General features: G+C 44.6%; 1 protein-coding gene across 5 annotated transcripts in view; it reads right to left on the bottom strand.

Annotated features, from left to right (window-relative positions):
- Positions 1–762: 762 nt before the first annotated feature.
- LOC137607705 (focal adhesion kinase 1-like) overlaps positions 763–19,383 on the bottom strand; it is a 31,854-nt gene continuing 13,233 nt past the window's right edge. The window contains exons 6-35 of one of the 5 annotated variants that reach the window (XM_068333629.1): positions 19,181–19,260; positions 18,969–19,031; positions 17,912–17,966; positions 15,769–15,909; positions 15,590–15,667; positions 15,376–15,483; positions 15,072–15,189; positions 14,925–14,955; positions 14,208–14,272; positions 13,019–13,036; positions 11,067–11,123; positions 10,407–10,427; positions 9,308–9,405; positions 9,132–9,216; positions 8,948–9,048; positions 8,711–8,826; positions 8,520–8,620; positions 8,271–8,360; positions 7,987–8,191; positions 7,766–7,877; positions 7,586–7,660; positions 6,269–6,376; positions 6,033–6,128; positions 5,189–5,251; positions 4,959–4,998; positions 4,010–4,104; positions 2,612–2,767; positions 2,449–2,529; positions 2,183–2,268; positions 763–2,088 (exon numbers count right to left, since the gene is read on the bottom strand). In XM_068333629.1, the coding sequence (XP_068189730.1) occupies positions 1,974–2,088; positions 2,183–2,268; positions 2,449–2,529; positions 2,612–2,767; positions 4,010–4,104; positions 4,959–4,998; positions 5,189–5,251; positions 6,033–6,128; positions 6,269–6,376; positions 7,586–7,660; positions 7,766–7,877; positions 7,987–8,191; positions 8,271–8,360; positions 8,520–8,620; positions 8,711–8,826; positions 8,948–9,048; positions 9,132–9,216; positions 9,308–9,405; positions 10,407–10,427; positions 11,067–11,123; positions 13,019–13,036; positions 14,208–14,272; positions 14,925–14,955; positions 15,072–15,189; positions 15,376–15,483; positions 15,590–15,667; positions 15,769–15,909; positions 17,912–17,966; positions 18,969–19,031; positions 19,181–19,260 (2,658 nt within the window). In that variant the 3' untranslated portion in view covers positions 763–1,973. Of the gene's footprint in view, positions 2,089–2,182; positions 2,269–2,448; positions 2,530–2,611; positions 2,768–4,009; positions 4,105–4,879; positions 4,999–5,188; positions 5,252–6,032; positions 6,129–6,268; positions 6,377–7,585; positions 7,661–7,765; positions 7,878–7,986; positions 8,192–8,270; positions 8,361–8,519; positions 8,621–8,710; positions 8,827–8,947; positions 9,049–9,131; positions 9,217–9,307; positions 9,406–10,406; positions 10,428–11,066; positions 11,124–13,018; positions 13,037–14,207; positions 14,273–14,924; positions 14,956–15,071; positions 15,190–15,375; positions 15,484–15,589; positions 15,668–15,768; positions 15,910–17,911; positions 17,967–18,968; positions 19,032–19,180; positions 19,261–19,383 lie in introns of those variants that run through there. The other 4 variants (XM_068333631.1, XM_068333630.1, XM_068333632.1 and 1 more) reach the window with 4 other exon arrangements.

The raw sequence follows: 19,383 nt of genomic DNA, 5'->3' as shown, positions 1-19,383 counted from the left end.
AGTTGAAGTCCTTAATTATTTCAAATAAAAAGTAGTGGTTGAGCGTTTATAAGAATGTTCTGTAGCCTACACCATTACCGTGGTGTAAATTTCTGACGCCGACTAGCTAGCATGCTACCTTCAAGTTGTGCCTTATGACGTAGTCACGTAAATTGCGTCGCGTCCTGGCGTAACCTCACTGTTCGCACATACTTTATTTTAAAACATTTACGGAAGACATTAGTGGCGCGTAAATGAAAATTAAAGCATTTTTAACGGGTTTTTAATACTTTCTTTACCGTATCGAACCGGAGGACTTGAGACAGTCGCATTAACGGCACAAGCAGGTGTTTTACGGCAGTTTACCCGAGGACGGCAAACTTGTATTTACGACAATAATTTACATTTACGGCATCTCGCCCTGGCATTGAAATGGATCATTTTATGTCTCATCTAAAATATTTTATCTAAAGACGTTAAAAGGAATTGTTCTGTGAAAACATTGGCGTTGCTCTTGAGGAACTCCATTCAGTTAAATAACAATTTGATGATGTTGACCCTGCAAAAAAGTGTTAAATCACTTTGCACACACTCACAAATGTCCAAATTTCGTGTCCTGCATACAAATCAAATTACATCAGAACATTTACGGTCCGACAGTTCTATTAATTAATATTTGAAACATCCTTTAACTTGTAGCGCAATAATATTCAAGAAAAACATCCTATTTATATTTTTTTATGAAAAGAGAATGAGATTTTAGAACAGAGATACACTCACAAATGCTTTTAAAGATGACAGTGTTTTATTTGCTTGGTTTAGCAACTGTAGTGTGGCTCCTTCCTGAGAATACGGCTCCCCTCGGGAGAGAGAGGGAATGGTGGAATGGAGATGATCACAGTGGGAAGAGAGGGAGGAACGGGGGATAAATAAGATGTAGAAAGACACGAGGAAAGATGTAGAAAAGTGTCTGGGACTCTGGATATGATGACTGAAAAGCGAACAACTGCTTAAACTGCGTTCTGTAAACGTGAAGAAACAGAATGGAAGGAAGCCACAACACAATTTGGTCTCAATGCACAAAAGCAATTAATAAATGACCCATGTGGAATTCCACTTCTTTGAAGACACTAAAAAAATGTCAGGAGTTGCTGCTTAAAAAAAACTTTTATCAAGCCAAGTGCAGTTCATTTGGCACAGATGTAGCACCTTCATTCCTCCACCTGTCGCCCCATCCCTCTCCTCCATTCACAAACAATCCCTGCCTCATAACTGCGTTACAAATATAGCTTCTTCGTATATTTACTACATAAGTCAACAAAAAAAAGTGTCCTGTGACATTTAGTGTGCTTTATATATTCAATTTGTCATCTCTCGATGCCTGAGATGGAGAACTAGAGAAGAGGAACAGAGGTGAAAATATGACATTAATGAGGATATAAATCAATAATTGCAGACGGAACAACTGACGAGGATATTGTAAGAATGAAGGCTGTAAATAGTAATAATAATAATTAATAATGATATAAAAACACGTTTAAACAACATTATCGATCGTCTTCATCATCCTCATCCTGGTACGTCAGTTCCAGTTGTTATTTCATGCTCAAGTGAAGCGTTGGTCTCGTTTTTCGCGTCCGTTCGCCTCTGAAACCTGTTGGATTTGTTGTAAGATTAAATAGCTATAATGGATGATTCAAAAAAATTAATATTCTGAAAATATGTGATGGGTTTCTCTGGATAAAAAAAGCAAATGATGCAACAAAAAAAAAAAAGTACAAAATAACTCAAAATGACCGTCGCCAGAGCGAAAAAAGAAGGGATGAGTGTTAGAGGGAGAGGAGAGCTGATTGTTTCTGTCCATCAGTTCATTTCTCTCTGCATCCATCACTGGAATCCATCAAAAAGTTCTCTCCTCTTCTCTCTACGAGTAGCTAAGAGCCACTGCAGCTTCACAGTAGCAGAAACCCCAGTCCGGACACCGTCTGATTGGCTTAAATCCTGATCATCTTGAGTCGCGATTGATCGATGACGTCCAGCAAGTTCTTGGCGTCGACCGCGAGGGCGTGAGCCGCCATCAGCATGTGCTTCTTGTAGTCCTTTTGTAAACTGTGGAGAAAACGAGACGACGATAAGTGAGACACGGCTGCGGCAGAGCGAGCGGTAAATCATCATCATCATCAGTGAATCATTTCTTGGTTACCTTGTCATGACGTACTGCTGGGCCAGTTTCATCTTCGATATCAACTCAGCTAGATCGGAGTTCAGCAACTTCTGGGCCATCTCGATCTGTGACGACGCCATCGATCACAAAACAGAAGAAACCTCAAATCAATACAGGTGAAGCTTGTTCACCCTGAGCAGAGGTTTACGGAAGAAGCTCTCGGCATGGATTACATTAATATTTTTGATTTTTTTTTTTTACTGCTGTTTTGTTGTGTGTGTGTGTGTGTACGAGTGTGTGCTCACCTCTCTGTGTGTGCTGGCGGGCAGCACAGGAAGCGTCTCGTCCACCGTCGCTAACAGAGTCCTCAGCGCCAGACCCACCTCCTGCACATTTACAGTCGTCGTTTTAAAGAACCGAATCTACTGATGATGATGGTGGATCTGTAGGATTACCGTTCGATCCTACCTTCACCATCGGGACGTATTCCTCTGGGGCTGCAGGCTGAATCCTATTGGACATCTCGATCACAGCTTTCACCAATCCCGTCACGTTCTCATACACTTTGTCGTTTGAGCGATCCAGGTTGGCCGTGGGGGGAGGACTGATCTCCTGGGGCTGCAACTGGTAGAAGCATGAAGAAAAACAATGAGCCACTGAAAACAAAAAGTTTATACCGTTTTTTAAATTACAGGTTGTTAAATGAACTCCTTACAGAAGCTGAAGCATGATTTAAGTTTAACAGATCACAGCCGTGCGTCCAAGTTTGACCTGTTGGCTGTAGTTACACAGAGGTGACACTAGAGGGCAGCATCGCATCATTTACAGACGGTGTTCCTCGGGTTTACTTTCTACTGTGACAAAGGATTTACTGTGAGGTGAAACCGTTTCTTCCAGCGCTGAACCAAAGCCCTACCCTCATCCAGACCTGTTGTCTTAACAGTGACTCATCATCTTATGATGATAAACTTATGATTCCAGGGTGGAGGAGTTGGAAGGTAATTCGAAGCGTGAAGCAGATCCACTGAAACTAAAGCTATGCGATGCAGCCATTAATGTGGTGACATAATTAAAGTAATGCGGAAGAGCTTGATTGAAAAGAACTATTTAAACTACATCAAACATATAAACATACAATGGAAGACATGAATTGATCAGGTAGTGATGCATCTATTGATCTACTGATGGTGGATTTACTTGTATTTTTCTTTACCAGGGATATTTCTAAGGATCTACTACATCATGCACAAGTTACTTTTTTTCACCAGTGATGACGGGATGTGTTTGAAAGTAGAGATGATTTTGCATGAATGCTTACAGATTGGAAAATCATGATGTTTAGCTTCTCCTTCTGGTGAAGAAAAATAACTTGATGGGCGTTCAGAGAGCTTCGTAAAGCTTCCCTGAACGTGACAGCAATGGTAGCTACGAGCTAACTAGCTCTAGAATGACCACACACACACACACACACACACAAACACACACAAAATCATCTTACCCTCCACGGCTATAAGGAGGTTGAGGAAACAGGGAGGGAGGTGTGGATGGAGGTAATTAGGAGGGGGGTAGATCACAAAGGGAGGGGAAGAGGTTGGAGATGTGAGCAGAAAAACAGTCAGAAACGCAGGATTAAAAGTAGGAAAAATAATTCAAGCAGAATGAATGCAGGGATATTAACAAGAGAGGGGGGAGAGAGGAGTGAGGGGGGAGAAAAAAGGGACAGCAGATCAGGCCAAGCAATCCACAGGTGGGTTTGCATGCAACCCTTAAATAGCATTTTGCACAGGAATTAACTTAGAAACAATGAAATTCAAAACAGACGTCCTTTAGAAGAGAGCAAACTGTGAGACGTTGCATCGTGTTTACCTTGACCCCCTCGTTGTAGCTGTCCAATGGGGGGAGACCGGCCAGGTGACCCGGGGCTCCGGGTCGAGGAGGCTTCTTAGGAGGTGCTGCTTGATCTGAACAAAAGCATGTGTCAGTGCTATCACGCTAAATAATGCTAATATCATCATTACACACACTCTAGATACTGTGACATTACTTTGTATGCAGGTTTTCATGCTAAATAATGCTACATAAATTGAATGAAGTGTGTTAACACAATAAAAATTGCTAATACAACCTGTTCAAAGTATATCAGTATTATAGACACTGCTGTATTAATTGCTATGAGACATGTTAGCAGGCCAAATAATGCTTGTTTATTCATGATCATATATACTAATCAATGGTAATATCAATAGTAGTATTTTAACATGATGGATAATGTTCATGTTCATGCTAAATAGTGATGCCATCAGGATGGAGGATAGTAGCAGACTAATGCAACCACGATCTGTTTTGCGTATGTTATCATATTAAATGATGCAGCACATAGCATCACTAAGCATTCTATAATTATAGTATCATTGATATGTAATTATTAGTATTTCCTGTATTGTTTGCCACCTTGTTAAATATTGGTTAGCAATATTTACATGGCATTTATTAGTAAGCTAAGTAATGCTAATATCACGGGTCTGGAGTGCACTAGCAAGTTAAATATTGCCAATATTATTAGTAACAAGTATGCTAGCGTGCTAAGTAAGACACCTGATTGTGATGCTACTAGAATCAAACATAACTATAGTTTTTACTTTTTATGCTCCGTTTCAAAGTACAAAAACATCGGACCTTTTACATCTCGTCAGTTTAAGAAATATCAAATTTGATCTTCAAAAATATCAAATCTACCATCAGCACATTGTAATCCTTCTGTCTCTGTTCGGTTCTGTTTCTCCCGTCTCAGCGTGTCAGTGTGTTGTTGTCTCACCTGGTTTCCCCACAGGCTGGTAGATGTGTTGACTTCCACCCTGTGAAGAGACACCCGGGGTAAAATCATTAGCTCTTAAATTATATAACACACTATAATAATCTAGAAGCACAGTGAACTGCGTTTAGGGTTCCCATGATGCCTCTGTGTAAGGGAACCCAAAACCAACCCAGTCCCAAGTAACATGTTTTCACCCGAGGCTCAACAAACACACAGGTTTAGCGACTGACCGGTGTTTGCAGCACGCCGTCCTCCCGCTCGATGCTTCCTCTGCTGTTCCTGGACTCCGACTTCTAAACAGAAGAATGTACGATTTAGCAGGTAAGTTCATTTTGGCAGAATTTCAATTCCACAGATCCAGAAGTTAAAAAAAAAAAGTCCAAAAAAAACCCATCTCAACTACGTTTACGTCACAAGAACCAAAGATGACTCCCGACTCCCTCTCTTGTCCTGTTTCAGTACCGTTTTGGTGAAGCACGCCTTGAAGAGATGCATCCTGGGAGAACAGAGTTCGAAGAAGAAGATGGGAGGAGGAAAGCAGAAAGCGGATGCCATCGAAAGGAGAGCAGAGATGGGAGAGGACGAGCATGAGAGAAAAGGAGATGGAGGAGTAAAAACTAAAGAGCGATGAAGGGAGAAGGGAGCTGAAGATGGAGCAGAGGCCGGGAGGACTGAACAGAAAGAATGAGTCAGAGACGAATGAAGAGGCTAAATCATGGAGCGAAGCGATTCGAACGCCTCACCCTCCCTCCTCCCACTTTTTCCATCTCTCTACAGCCCCCCCCCCCACCTCCCTCTGATGGGTGACTCCCCATTCATTCCACCAATCCCACTTCCTCTTTCTCCCTTCTTCTCAAATCCCTCCTCGCTAAATGCCATCTCAGCGCTTTCAGCTTGCGGTTTTTATTCTTCAGGTAGTCGTCCTTCTGCCTGAGTTACTTTTGGAGAAGCGACACCGAAGTTCTGAAGTAAAGCCGTGAACTCCTCCACGTCAGAATCCATCGTGAGAGAAGAGTCGAGGTGAACAGGAAACATTTAAGCGTTGAATAAACGGGTTTTGTTACATTTGCGTACCATGAAGCTCTCCTCCTGCTCCAGCCACCGCTGGTCGTCCTCCATCTGCTGCTGCTGCATCATCAGCCTCTCCTCCATCATCGCCTGGCCGCCCTCCTACAGAACACACGCCAGTTTACGCGCCTGTTTATTCACCACCTTCTTGATCAAACTTATTTGTGAAAACGACTTTATTTGGATAAGTATCGTGTTCTACTGCTGTGATGCATTCAGGTACGTTTTCCTACAGTGTGTACCTCCATGTTAGGACTCCACAGCGCGGTGTGTTCAGGTCTGTGTTGACTCCAGGAGTCAGCCGGAGGGTAGCTGCCTCCAACTCCTCCTGCGCCACCGTGTGCTGCTGGCTGCAGGGGGGACAGAATGACAGACGGGGGTGATTGGAAATGGTTTAATCCAGACAGAACCACTGGAACCGACAGCTTAAAATGTATAAATTAAAGGTAAACGCAGAGTGAGACAGACTTCTCCTTCCCCGTTTGGATTGGAACACAAACATCTAAATATAATTCCAGCCGGACCCGTGGAGACATTTGTGAACTCATCAAGAGGTCAGAATAAATCCTGGATTTGGCACGAAGCCTCAGAGGAACGGCGGAACACACGCTACTGAAATATATCGATGTTATTCTCGACTTGATCAACTTTGACTTTAACAGCAGTTAAAATTATACACTCCTTATAAGGACGAGAGAGAGAGCAGCTCGCCACAGGCGCTGGAGAGAGGGAGATGTGTGTGTGTGTGTGTGTGTGTGTGTGTGTGTGTGTGTGTGTGTGTGTGTGTGTGTGTGTGTGTATGTGTGTGTGTGTGTGTGTGTGCGTGTGTGTGGTTTTTAGTGCTACAGGAAATGCCTGCTGTCTGCTCGGTTTATAAGGCGAGGAGTAACTGCAGAGTCTCTCTGACTTTCTCTGCCTTCACATTTCTCTTTCGCTCTTCCGACACCGACCTCAGCCAGTCGACCTCCATCGCCATGACGCCCCCCCCCCCCCCCCCGGACAGATCACAAACAGATATGATTCTGATCGTAAAGAGGAAGGTTTATAGAATATAAAAAGAGGATTTGTATTATATAGGACAAAAATGTTATTGGCTTGTTTTTAAGAGTTACAATGAACGTGTCGTCTTTGAAAGCAGCATTCCAGCAGTTTAGTCTTCATGGGATTCAATAAACTTCGTCTTTAGAAACTAAGGCTACATGATGATGAGGGGAAATGAATACAGGATTACAGGATGAAAAAAATACAGGATTTAAATGTTGTATTTGGTAAGAATGAAGTCACATAATTAATAACAAATAACCAGAGAACAAAACTAAACTTGGAAATAAAAATTATAGATCAGCTATACGACCGAAAGATCTCGTTTTTGTAACAGCCAATTGTCTTTTGACATCACAAGTCCTGCAATGCAACAACTGCTCACGTGCAAACCATCATATTGAAAAAATATATTGATCATAAGAGCAAAATGTTCAATTTCTTTTCAACATTTTTCAGTGATTTATATCAAACATGTGAATTGCAACATGTGTGTTGATGAGGGGGGTGTTCTATACCGGGAAGTGGTTGACTTGGGGGCTGGAGAAGAAGCCTTCACTGGAACGAGGGCTGGGGTAACCCGGCCTGCTGGGCTGGAGACATGAGAGAGAGAAAGAAAGAGAAAAGTTTATTCTGGTTGTCATGACAACGAACTGACGTGTCCCGAGTCAAAGGGGTGATGAGGAGTGAAATCTCACTTTGGGAGGCGCTTCGTCCGACCCCCCAGAGTCCCAGGACACAGTGATCTGTCTCCTCATCTCCATCCGAAGCCTCTCCTCCTGCTGGAGCTTCTCCTCCTCCAGGATGGTGCTAAAAAAGTACAAAAGTCAATCACAATTAACCTAATCATGATTTATTAACGTGTTATTAACACATGCCAACTGTAAATCATCAGCCCAGCATAATAATCAACGCTAACCTGAGTTGCGTTTTGAGCTCCGTGAACCGCGGCCTCTTGCTGGGATCGTACGACCAACACTTGGTCATCAGACTGTAAAGGGTGGGTGGGCACTGGGGGGGCATGGCCAAACGCTCGCCGTTCTCTATCCTGCCGATCACGTCGTTGTTCTTCACGCCCTGGAAAGGCTTGATGCCGTACATCAGGATCTCCCACATGCACACGCCTGCAGACGGACACGGGCGATTGGTTAGTGAGTGTCAGCCGGTCCGGAGGGGAGTCGGGCGTCGCCGTCGACGACTCACCGAACATCCAGACGTCGCTGGCGGAGGTGAACCTCCTGAAGTTGATGGATTCGGGAGCCATCCATTTGATGGGAAGTTTACCTTTAGAGGCTAAAACAGAAGGAAACGTTAGCATTAACCACACAGGATGTTTTTTTTATTTTTATTTTTTTAACAACTGATTCGATTTGGCAGAGGAAGTCAACTGCAGTACTCCGACACAACCTTTAGGTGGCGGTAAATCACTGGAAGTGTTTTGTGTATCGATACCTTTGTAGTAGGAGCTGTCCTCCATGTATCGGGACAGGCCGAAGTCTCCCAGCATCACGCAATCCACCGAGGAGACCAGAACGTTACGAGCAGCGATGTCCCTGCCAATCAGAAAATAGTCGTTCTTATTTGTCTCTTTATATTTGACGGGATAACCGGGGATAACCGGGATACAGCCGAATGGCGTGTACCTGTGAACAAAGCGTTTACTCTCCAAATACGCCAACGCCGTGCTGAGCTGGTAGGCGAACAGGATGAGAGAGGCCAGATCCAGACTGTACTTCCTCACCTGGAGGAAGGAGCGCAGCTGAAGATGGAGAGAGAGGAATATATTAGAGAGGAAACACGCACACGGATAAAGTTTTCCCCTTTAGGGCCTCCGTAGATTTCCTTTGTATGCAAACAAGAAGTGATGCAAACATCCCTACCTCTCCCAGAGTGCACAGCTCCATGATGATCCACACGGGGTTCTCCGTGATCACGCCGATCAGCTTGACGATGTGAGGGTGGTCGAACTGACGCATCGTCACTGGCGGGACGACAAACACACCAATCAGAATGCTCGATCCGCAGCGGGTCGCGACCGGTTCAGGCCGGGATAAAATCGCTTACATGCTTCTTGCAGAAACTTTTCTCTGACGCTGTCCGAGGTGCAGTTCTTACACGTCTTGATGGCGACAGCTAGATCCGGTTTGTCCTGCAGAAGCAGGAGTTTACCCACAATGCCTTTCAAAAGTCTTTTCATTTAGCGAAAAGACGCAAAATATCAAGTTCAAACAGAGAAATACCGGACTGTTGTAGACTCCTTGGTGAACATCTCCGAACTGACCCTCTCCTATGCAGCGGCCCAGCTCTATCCTGTCCCTCTGGATCTCATAATCCCGTGCTGACAGAGGAAGAGGAGGAAGAAGAAGGGATTAAGGATGAGAAAATAAAACCAGCATGGAGCGACACACTCCAGGGACGTCGGCTTTTCACACAGGAAACATCAAACGTGACTCAGATCCACACAGATGGGCTCACCAGGACGCCTCCATTGTTTTATCACAAAAAGAGATATTTGTAGCATAATAAGGAATTATTTTAACTTCCTTGTGGTCAAATTGTTGTCCTAATTTGATAAATCCCATCGAATGGTAATCGAATCAGCCTAAAATGAACCATTTGGGGCATTAATGTCTCTAATAAGACTCTGACATGCAAACAAAACTAAGAACACTCATTCAAACACCAGGTGGATTCGATCTGAGTTGTCATGCGGCTAAAACACGTGAAGGCTGTTCTGAATGAGATCAACGGAGATCAGAAGCTGGAGGAATCGAGTCTGAGACGAGACGTCTTAAAAATCATATAACTGGCTTATAAATTACTTTTTTTTTTTTTACTTGTTTCTACTTTTCTACGTTGATCTCAAATGCTATTGGACAGAAAAGTCTTGCAGTGAGTCCACCGCTTGTCGAACAAAGATAACACAGAACTGAACCTTCAGCACCGCCCCAAAAAAAATCCACAAACATGATCATAAATTTCATAAAGTTCACCAGAGCCGAGCCCGTTAAACAAATACCGAGAGGTTATTGAGCTGCGTCAGATTCTGATTCAGCCGTTACCACGGAAACATCTTGAATTGTTTATGGATTTCATTTCCAGCACCAGCCCCAGAATTATCTGACCTCAACAAATCAAGTTCCAACGCAAACCTTTTTGTTTTTCTTTGCCGGATACTTAAATGTGAATAAAAACTGCTCTGACAGGCGCCATGCATGCAAATGTAGATGAGTTAATAATATTCAGTTTCAACCTGCGACACAAAACAGTACCCGGGAAAGAAAAATACGAAACGTGGACACATTTCTGCAGGACAGAAAGAAAGAGAGAAAGTTTTACCTTGGACTACTCCACAGCTGACTGTGTTGGCCATGGGAGAGAGAGCAAGAGATGAAGAGAGGGAGAGAGCCAGACAGCTGCTTTAAGACTGGAAATATCTCCGATAAAATACACACACACAACACACACTCGTATGCATGAACACAGAACACAACCAGCAGACTGCTAAACAGCATGCAAACACGGCTGAAGAAGCTGCAGAAAGGAGAACGACGTCAGGCGAGGAAAGTCAGAGCGGAAAGGAAGAAAAGAATTCAAGAGGAAATAAGATCATAGTTTCACTTTTAAATCTGGTCACGCAACATTTGAGATGTTTTACGGTCGTTCTACACGCTAGTGACAGTCGTAGCCGTCGTCACGTCGCGCCAGCGGAGGCCTCTCCGACTTCCAGCTGTTTCCAGAAGACGCTCGTCTGAATCCGATCGGCCTGAACGCAGTAAATCATGATTTAAGGCGACTTCTCTGACGTGCCGGCGCGATTGCGTTTCTTGGAAAGGCTTCAAGACGCTTTGAGCTTTCAGGCAGGAAAGCAAAATGTTTGTCTGGGATCGTAAGCAGACGTGAAATTTAGTCTCCTTCCTGCAGCGCTGCAGAAAAAAACAATTAAAAAACAACTTGAGTTTGTGGACGTTTAGTAAAAAAAGAGGGTCGGGTACTTACTGGAGGGCATGGTGTACGTGTCCTCTTCGTCCACTATCTCCGCATAGTCGTCGGTTTCTGGGACAGGGAAGACCGGGCATGAATAAAAATAGGAAGGCATAGGGAGTTAAAATCAAACACACACACACACACACACACACACACACACACACACACGATGGGATAAATCACACATGCGTTCCAGTTACCGTGCAGCGACTAAAGCCTGAAGGGTCACCGAATGCAAAGAGAAGAAACTAAAAGGCAGAAAACGTGGAGCTAACTCTGCGACAACTCCTGGACAAAGCAGCACCCACGTAGCTCCTCTCTCTCTATCTGCACGCACACACACGCGCACACACACATCACACACACACACACACACACTTGGTGGAGTGTCAGCTGAGCATGTGTTCTGCATATCTGTGTGAGAGCAGCTGGCTGCAGGGAGTATCTGTGGTGGAGGAGAGGAGAAAGAGAGAGAAGAGAGAGTTGAAGAAAATGGAAAACAGAAAAAGAAGAAGAACCAGAGAGAGAGAGAGAGAGAGAGAGAGAGAGAGAGAGAGAGAGAGAGAGAGAGAGAGAGAGAGAGAGAAAGAGAGAGAGGAGCGTCTGGCTGTCACGTAAGCAGACGTGACAATCGGAGCGAGGAGCAGCAGCGATGGGTTCCAACCCCGACCAGATGGTTGTGTTTAAAATAAAACGGTCGCGCCGACTCAGCTGTTGGAGGACGAGCCAAACATCTGCTGTCGTGAGCAGCGCTGCCCTCACGGCGCTGCCCTCACGGCGCTGCCCACCGCTCATCCGGCTCCGCGGGAGCGCGTCCCGCAACGCCTTCCTCAACTTTCCTCAAGGGACGGATCTCTAAAAGAAGCGCTCAGAGTAACAGATTCGGCTGTGGGAGTCAGGCAGGATGAAGTAATCACAGATGAAGATGGAGGGAGATAAAAGCCGAGGCTTGAACTCCTTTGGAGAATTTTCTTTTTTTTTTGCCAGAGTCGAATGAGACAACAAATTCATCTCGATCGAGCGTCTCTGAAGATCTGTTTCCACATGCTAAGCTATCTCACTGGGATAAAAGCAGGGGAGGTTTTCTTTTCATCCAGCGCCTCAAGAAAAATGTTGATTTGTCAAAATTGATCTATTATTATAACCGTAAAGAGCGTAACTGAGTTACTGACATACCTAATTTTTTTGTTGTTGCAGCTTTTCCAAGTTTCTTTCTTTCTTTCTTTAGTTCTAAAACTAGTTCCTAAAAGAGAACTAGTTCCTTTACTGCTGTTTATCTGCCCCTGAGTGGTTTGACTGGTCTAACTCAAGCGTGTGCATGCGTGTGTGTGTGTGTGTGTGTGTGTGTGTGTGTGTGTGTGTGTGTGTGTGTGTGTGTGTGTGTGTGTGTGTGTGTGTGTGTGTGTGTGTGTGTGTGTGTGTGTGTGTGTGTGTGTGTGTGTGAGATGTAGTTAGCCCGTTATAGCCAGGAATGCACCAACTCTCGAGTCCAGAAAACCTCTCCCTGTTCTACTGTGTGTGTGCATGGATGTACACGTGTGTGAAGGAGAGAGAAAAAGAGAGGATTGCTTTCACTACATTTCCATATTCTGTAGTTTTGTGTTGTTCTTTTGTTTGAAAACAAAATGAGGTTTGAACCAATGAGAAAAAAAAAAAACCCAAAACCTGCTAAAATTAAAATCTCTCCAAAAACAGTTCAATTCTTAAAGCTGTTAAAAGTTTGAGTTGTGAATTTATGTTTTTAGTCTCATAAAGGCTTGTCTAGTTTGTTGTGTTGTACATGTTATACACACACACACATTGCCCTTGTCCATGCTGTAGGAATGCATGCACATACATCAACCCACACACACACACACGCACACACACACACACGCTACCCCTTCCCAGGAGGCTGCTGCATGTTGGAGGATCGACGGCTAGAAGGACAGTAAAAAAAAAAGAGATTAAGAATCCAACGTTACCATCCCCACTAAGATCCTCTGCAGGGTCCAGGAGAGCATGCAGGAAATGGGATAAGAGGAGGAGGAGAACACGGAGCGAGAGAACGGCGGGAGAGAGAGAGAGGGAGAGAGAAAAGAAAGCAGTTAAACCGTTAAAGCCTGGAAACAACACGGGAAACATTAGCCAAGATCCAAACACACGTGTTCAGGAAAGAGGATTTATGCACTTCAAACACAAAAGTTGATGCAACAAAGGGTTTGAGCTCCGGTTGAGCGATGAGAGGTGACGTTTAGATCTCTGGTCACCAAAAGCAAAACGGAGTCAGTTTATGTGAAGGTTTAAAAGGTTCAGACTTCCTACAATTCAGACGAGGGACTGGACTGAAGGTCAAGAAACCAAAGAAGGAAGGGAAACGCACCCGGCGCTTCAAAGAACAGCAACATCATTCTTTTCACGCTTGGATCGTAAACATATGGGATTAGCCTAGCGCTAACAGTGGTTACCATGGTTTCTGATGCAACATTCCCACTCCATAGCAACTCTGCTGGGCTAGGCTAATCCGATAGCCTCCGTCCGGGTCAAAATGTTGAGATTTTTGAGTGATTATTTGACAAAGATGAACTAACAGTTAGCAGCCAATTAATAATCTATTTTATTTCTAGAGGATAATTTGTTGTTTTTAAACGTGTGTGTGTGTGTTTGGACACGTCTGCAAAAAACTGAATTAGTCAAACAATCGGAGGCAAATTTGATTAGTTGATGAGTTTTAAAAAGTAAGATTGTGATGCAGCACAGAAATTAAATTTTTTTAAATTTCCTTCACGCCAAAAATCTGGAGCTTTTAAAAATGAAACAAAATATTAAGCATGTTTTAATTTTGCCACGTCACAATCCTGTGGACGCGCCCCTCCGCTAATGCTCCAATGAGAGCAGAGGATACCGTTAGGAGGCGGGTCTGAACAGAAGGCGAAGGGGAGGAGGAAACGCAGCTCCCTGGTTGGCTTAGGAGGCGTTGATAACCCCAAGTCTTCAGCCAATCAGGAGGTAAAGAAGACCAGGAGAGAAAAACACAAACAGCAAAGTGAAGAGGGAGAGGGAGAAATAGAAGGAGTCCCAACGGAGGGAGAAACAATACGAGGATAAAAAAAACAAACAGATGTGACAGGAAACGGAGAGAACGACTCCTCGGGCGACGGGTTTCTAGCTCACCTGAGACGGAGATCGCTCTGACTCCACTTCTGAACGCCTCAGACTTCTTCTCGTTGTTTGACACTCTGGAGGGGAGGACACAACCACATGAGAAAACAGTCACACAACGGACAAAGCATTTAATAATAATCAGACATTACAATTGCAACACAATGAAGTGAAATCAGAGCAACATCAACACACCAGTGACTCTTAAATCTGCGAAAACTGGAATAAACTCGGCTTCAAGGGGCGCTACGCCGCCGCCAACCCCGTCTGTCATCTGAGCTCTGCTTCAGCTTTTTACACCACAGACCACAACAGACGGAGAGGAGAAGAGATCAGCAGAGAGCAAAGAGAAAGAGGAGGAGACAACCTAAGTGTTTAAAAACCCAAAGTGGAGAATATTTGGCTCTTGAATTTATCTCCTTATTTGAGCAGAGACGGAGGGAAAGAGGAGGAGAAAAAAAAAAGTTGAGTTGAAATTCCCAGAAATAAACTAAATGGTGGCGTTTGATTCCAGATGCAAACATGGAGGAGAAATAGCTGATAAAAAAAGGGTCATTTGGGAGGAAATAAGACAGAAAGCTAACCCTCATACAATCACTATTGCCCTGAAATAATACTTAAATTATTCTTACATTTTTTCCCTTTCTGATGACCACTGGAAGTCTTTCCAGCACAAGACGCAAGTAATGCCAGAATAAATTTTTAAAAAAAAAAGAAAGAGATGCTTACTTTGGGATGGAAGGCAGCGCTCTCTCGCCCTCTAGAGGAAAAACACACACATCGACAGGATTGTTAACATTGTACAACTCACACAATTTACAGGATTATTAAAGTTACATGAGCTGACAAAAAAATACACTTTAGCATCACATTTACCTTTCTGTACTCTGATGATGAAGGAATGCGTCTCCATGGAGACGAGACGACAATAGCCGTCAATCAAGTCGGCCAAGTTCTCGGCCATGGTCAGCGACGCCGTGGTGACGGTGAGCGGCTGAACAGACAGACAGATGACTGTTTAAAATCCAACGCTGTAAGAGCCTCTAAACAGACAGAATCCACCTGCACAGCAGCCGATGCTAACGCTGCTAACGCTACGTCCATCAACTGATCAACAGACGCTAATCATGACTGTTCTCTTGAGCAATGGAGCTCCACTCAAACAGCAGAGGGTTTTCACCTCAGCGGCTCTGGCCACATTGAGCTGTAGCATCCCTTTCCGTTCCTTCTCCTCCATAGCCGAGTACTGGATGGACTGAACCTGGTTGAAGTTCGCTAGATGGGTCGGCTTGAGACGGAACAAGAAACACAGGAAGAGAGGAGAACGAATTAACTTGATTTAAAATAAAAAAATGTAAAAAAAAATCTTGCAGGAGGTGTGGGACAGGGCTCACCGTGGATCCTTTGTCGGTGAGGTAGCTGATCCCTTCCTCCGGTCCGATGGCCAGCTCCACCTGGATCACCCAGCTGGACTGTTGGGAGAGGAGACACAGGTTAGAAGAGAAACCTGCAGTACCTCCAATGACAAACAGGGGTCGGCCTAACAACGCCAATCGAGGGAATAGGAACCCACCCCGAGGGCACACTTGAAGCACTCCTTGTCGTATCGGTAGATGGGAGCGAGGATCTCCAGGAACTTGAGGATGCACTGCTCGTCGTTCAGGTTGGCCACCTGCTTAAACGTCTGCTGGATCAATTTCCGGAGAGTTTTAGCCTGGAGGGGGGGGGGAGAGAACAGGCCGGGAAAAGGAGGAGAACTCATGATTAATAGCTCATCACTTACAAAATGACGAGGGGATGGGACGTGTGTGACACTGATCGGTTAAACAGGACGATCAAACGCACCTCAGCACTTCATTCAGGGAGCGCTCCGAGCTCGGATCAATATCGTAACAAAGACCCACCGATAGGGTCAATACCAGTCTGTCTATGGTGGAACTTACATCACATTATGTTTAATGAATGCTGCGCTTTTGTGTTTCCCTGCTGGCATCACCATCACTCTATAGAACAGATGGCGAAGTGACTGAAGGAGAGGAGAGTCCATCCACAGATATTATTCTGTCGTTTACAATCTGCTCCATACCTCACACCCCCACAAATACACACACACACACACACACACAGTCACGCATAATCCTCTTCATCTGATGTATATCTAAAAACACTGAGACCAACAAATGACCTTTAGACCCTTTTATTCCCTTCCTATAAAGGGGAGCGTGACGGATGTTTAGACGTATAGAGATGTAAATGTGTTCCATCCAGCTGACATCCTGCGTCCGTCCAGACAGGACACGACGTAAAAAAAACAAACAAATTGGTCTCCGCGTATAGATTAAGAGAAAGATTAGAAAGAAGCTTAAAGGAAGCAGGAGAGGATTTACAGAAGAGCTCTTCATCACTTTAATGTCGAGCTCTTCATCACTTTAACGTCAGGCTGCACAGAATAAATGACCCGTCTGACGGCGTTTAATAAAGTTTCACTGAGGTTTTTTATCGGTTTAATTCTGCAGTTTTTCTGGTGTGATAACGATTAACGGTCCAACAAAACTACAAGATGGAAGAGATTTCAGAGAGAGAGACAGAGAGAGAGAAGACAGGAAGAAAGACAGAAAATATAAATCAGAAACCAGACAGTAAATAAACATTGACTTCTCCAATAGTCCTTCAGTAAATATGAATCAGTTTGTCTTTTATTCTATTTTATTCTCCTAAATTAAAATCCCCGTTTGTCCAGACTGTGATCTCCACACCGCTAAAGGTCAGCGCTAAATGTCAGTGCTAGCAGAGCTGCTGCCTGGCTCCCCCCAATACGAACGGACAGCCTCCGCTCTGTATGACGCTCTCACATCAGTCAGCGTTTATTACCGCCGCCATCTGCCGCCGGGGCAAGCGTGTGTGTGTGCGTGTAGAGTGCATTGAGAAAGAATAATCCCATTAAACGTCTACCGCTCTTTCACCAGAGCGAGCGGCGGAGACGTGAGTGACAGCTGCGCTCCGTCTCTCCCTCCGACACACATCTCCAGATGCGTCGGACGTTTATCGCCGGGGAAAACCGTTTTTCACCTCCCAACGTATAAAATCAGGAAGCACATGGAACGCTGATAGACGGGGACGACACACTCCGTCTAATCGATTCCGCCTGGGATCGATCTTTAAAACTAAAACTTAAACGCGTGGCGGCGTTCGCAAATCGATCAGCCAATCAAATTCAAGAATAGAGTAGAAAAGAGTAGCAGGGCAGCTGAAAAAGCTCAGACATATGTGGGGGGGTCAAGAAAGAGATCCTCATTGAGGCCGCTCCCTCCCTCTTTATTGTTGGAAAGAAAAAGTGGGTTTAACCATGACCTGAGGGTCACTCACACACACACACACACACACACACACACACACGCACACACACACACTTTCAGAGCATCTGTCTGCTGACATCCAAACCCCCTTTCGGGTCACTGGGCCTTAACATACACACACACCCCCACGCTGGGACCCTCCCCATAAACGCGTGCCGTAAATTTATCGCTCGCAGAAGCTGTTTGTTATGCAAGAGAACCCCAACCATCACGCACACACACACACACACACACACACACACACACACACACACGAGAGAGTGACGCCACACGCTAACCAGACATCAGAGATCCGATCAGAGCGCCCCCTGTTGGATGTGTTTCAATCATTTTCAGGTTAAACCGACTCGTCGTTCTCACCTTGACTGAATCCAACAGGTCCTTTGGGAAAAATCGCCTCAAGCCAACATCTTTCCTGGGAAGAGAGACGGAAACACACACAAATAAGTTCAGATGACCCTGAAGTATGTTAATGACGAGAACTAATGACTTTATCTGATACAAGCAAATCTTTTTTTTACCCCCCAGCAAAGCTAAGGACACACAACTGAAAACAGACACACAACTCAATGACTAAGAGGCGACGACGCAGCGCTACTCATCTTTTCCTGAGAGACGACGCGGAGGGAAAACAGAAAGTGAGTTCAAAGAGACAAAGAAAGACGTGCAGAAACAGGAAGCTGCTAATGACTCAAAATCCTCTGGAGAAGAAGAGGAGGAGGAGGAGAGTACTCAGTAGATTACTGAGGATTACATCATCATATTCCTCTGATATCCATCTCTTATCATTGGAGCTTTATTACTCTTACTATGTAGCGTGAAACAGGGTTGGGCGTTCAAACGCAAAAGTTGTAAAAATGGTCAGTGAAGGAGTCCAAAGCACTCCTCTCCTGCCCTTATTGGTTTAAAATTCCCTCGTGACGTGTCCGTTAGCGACGGCGAGATGGAGAACAGACAAAGTGGAATCAGGCCAACAAAACCGACAAAAGAGAAGCCGGAGAGAAATTCTTCCTGGTTAATTGGAGAGTGCATTAGAGTGATGAGCAGAGAGAAAGGACGGCTCTTTACAGTCAGGCCGCGTTAGAACACCGCCTTGTTAGGACCCGGGGCCCGTTAGCGTCCTGCACCGGGATACTGGGAAACTTCTAGATGTGGCCAGCAGTGGAAAAACTACTCTGATGTTTAATAAGGATAACCCTACAGCCCCCTTTAGGGTTGTAAAAAGGGACATCAAACGATCATCAATATTGAATATTTCTCCAAACGCTTCAAACAAACGTTTTTCCACTTATGCAGACTTCTAGGAACCGAGATAGGAAACTCTTCAGGGGAAAAAGTGTTAGAGATCCTTTGTTGTTTCTGCCAGGTTACAAAACATATTTCCAGTTAGAGGACAGACAGAGAAGAAAATACCCACTCCAGCAGCTCGTAGTTGGATTTCTTGTCCAGAGCGTTTCCTCGCATCTCTTTGAAGAACCTCCTGGAAGTCAAACACAAGCAGATCCATTCACTGCGAGTCGAGTCGGGGTGATCTCAGGGTAGAAGAAAAGGTCGAACCAACCAGAAAAAACCTGACCTTATTAGACCGACATGTTTTGTTTGGTGGCTTCGCTGAACAACTGTTCCTACCTGATTTCTAAACAGCCCAGTTTGAGGGCGACGTCTTGCTCCACCTGATCCCCGATCTCCGTCATGTAGTCGTTCTTCACCTGGAGGACGAAACACGAACACGGGAACATTTTCCTTCATGTTTTATACTGACAAACAACAACAAAAATCTGATCTGAGCTGTATTTGAGAACACAAGCATCCACAAACTTCATCCTGTCGGC

Source organism: Antennarius striatus, chromosome 14 (genome assembly GCF_040054535.1).
Source record: "Antennarius striatus isolate MH-2024 chromosome 14, ASM4005453v1, whole genome shotgun sequence".
In the NCBI taxonomy this organism is placed as follows: Eukaryota; Metazoa; Chordata; class Actinopteri; order Lophiiformes; family Antennariidae; genus Antennarius; species Antennarius striatus.
This window is presented reverse-complemented; position numbering and strand designations above follow the sequence as displayed.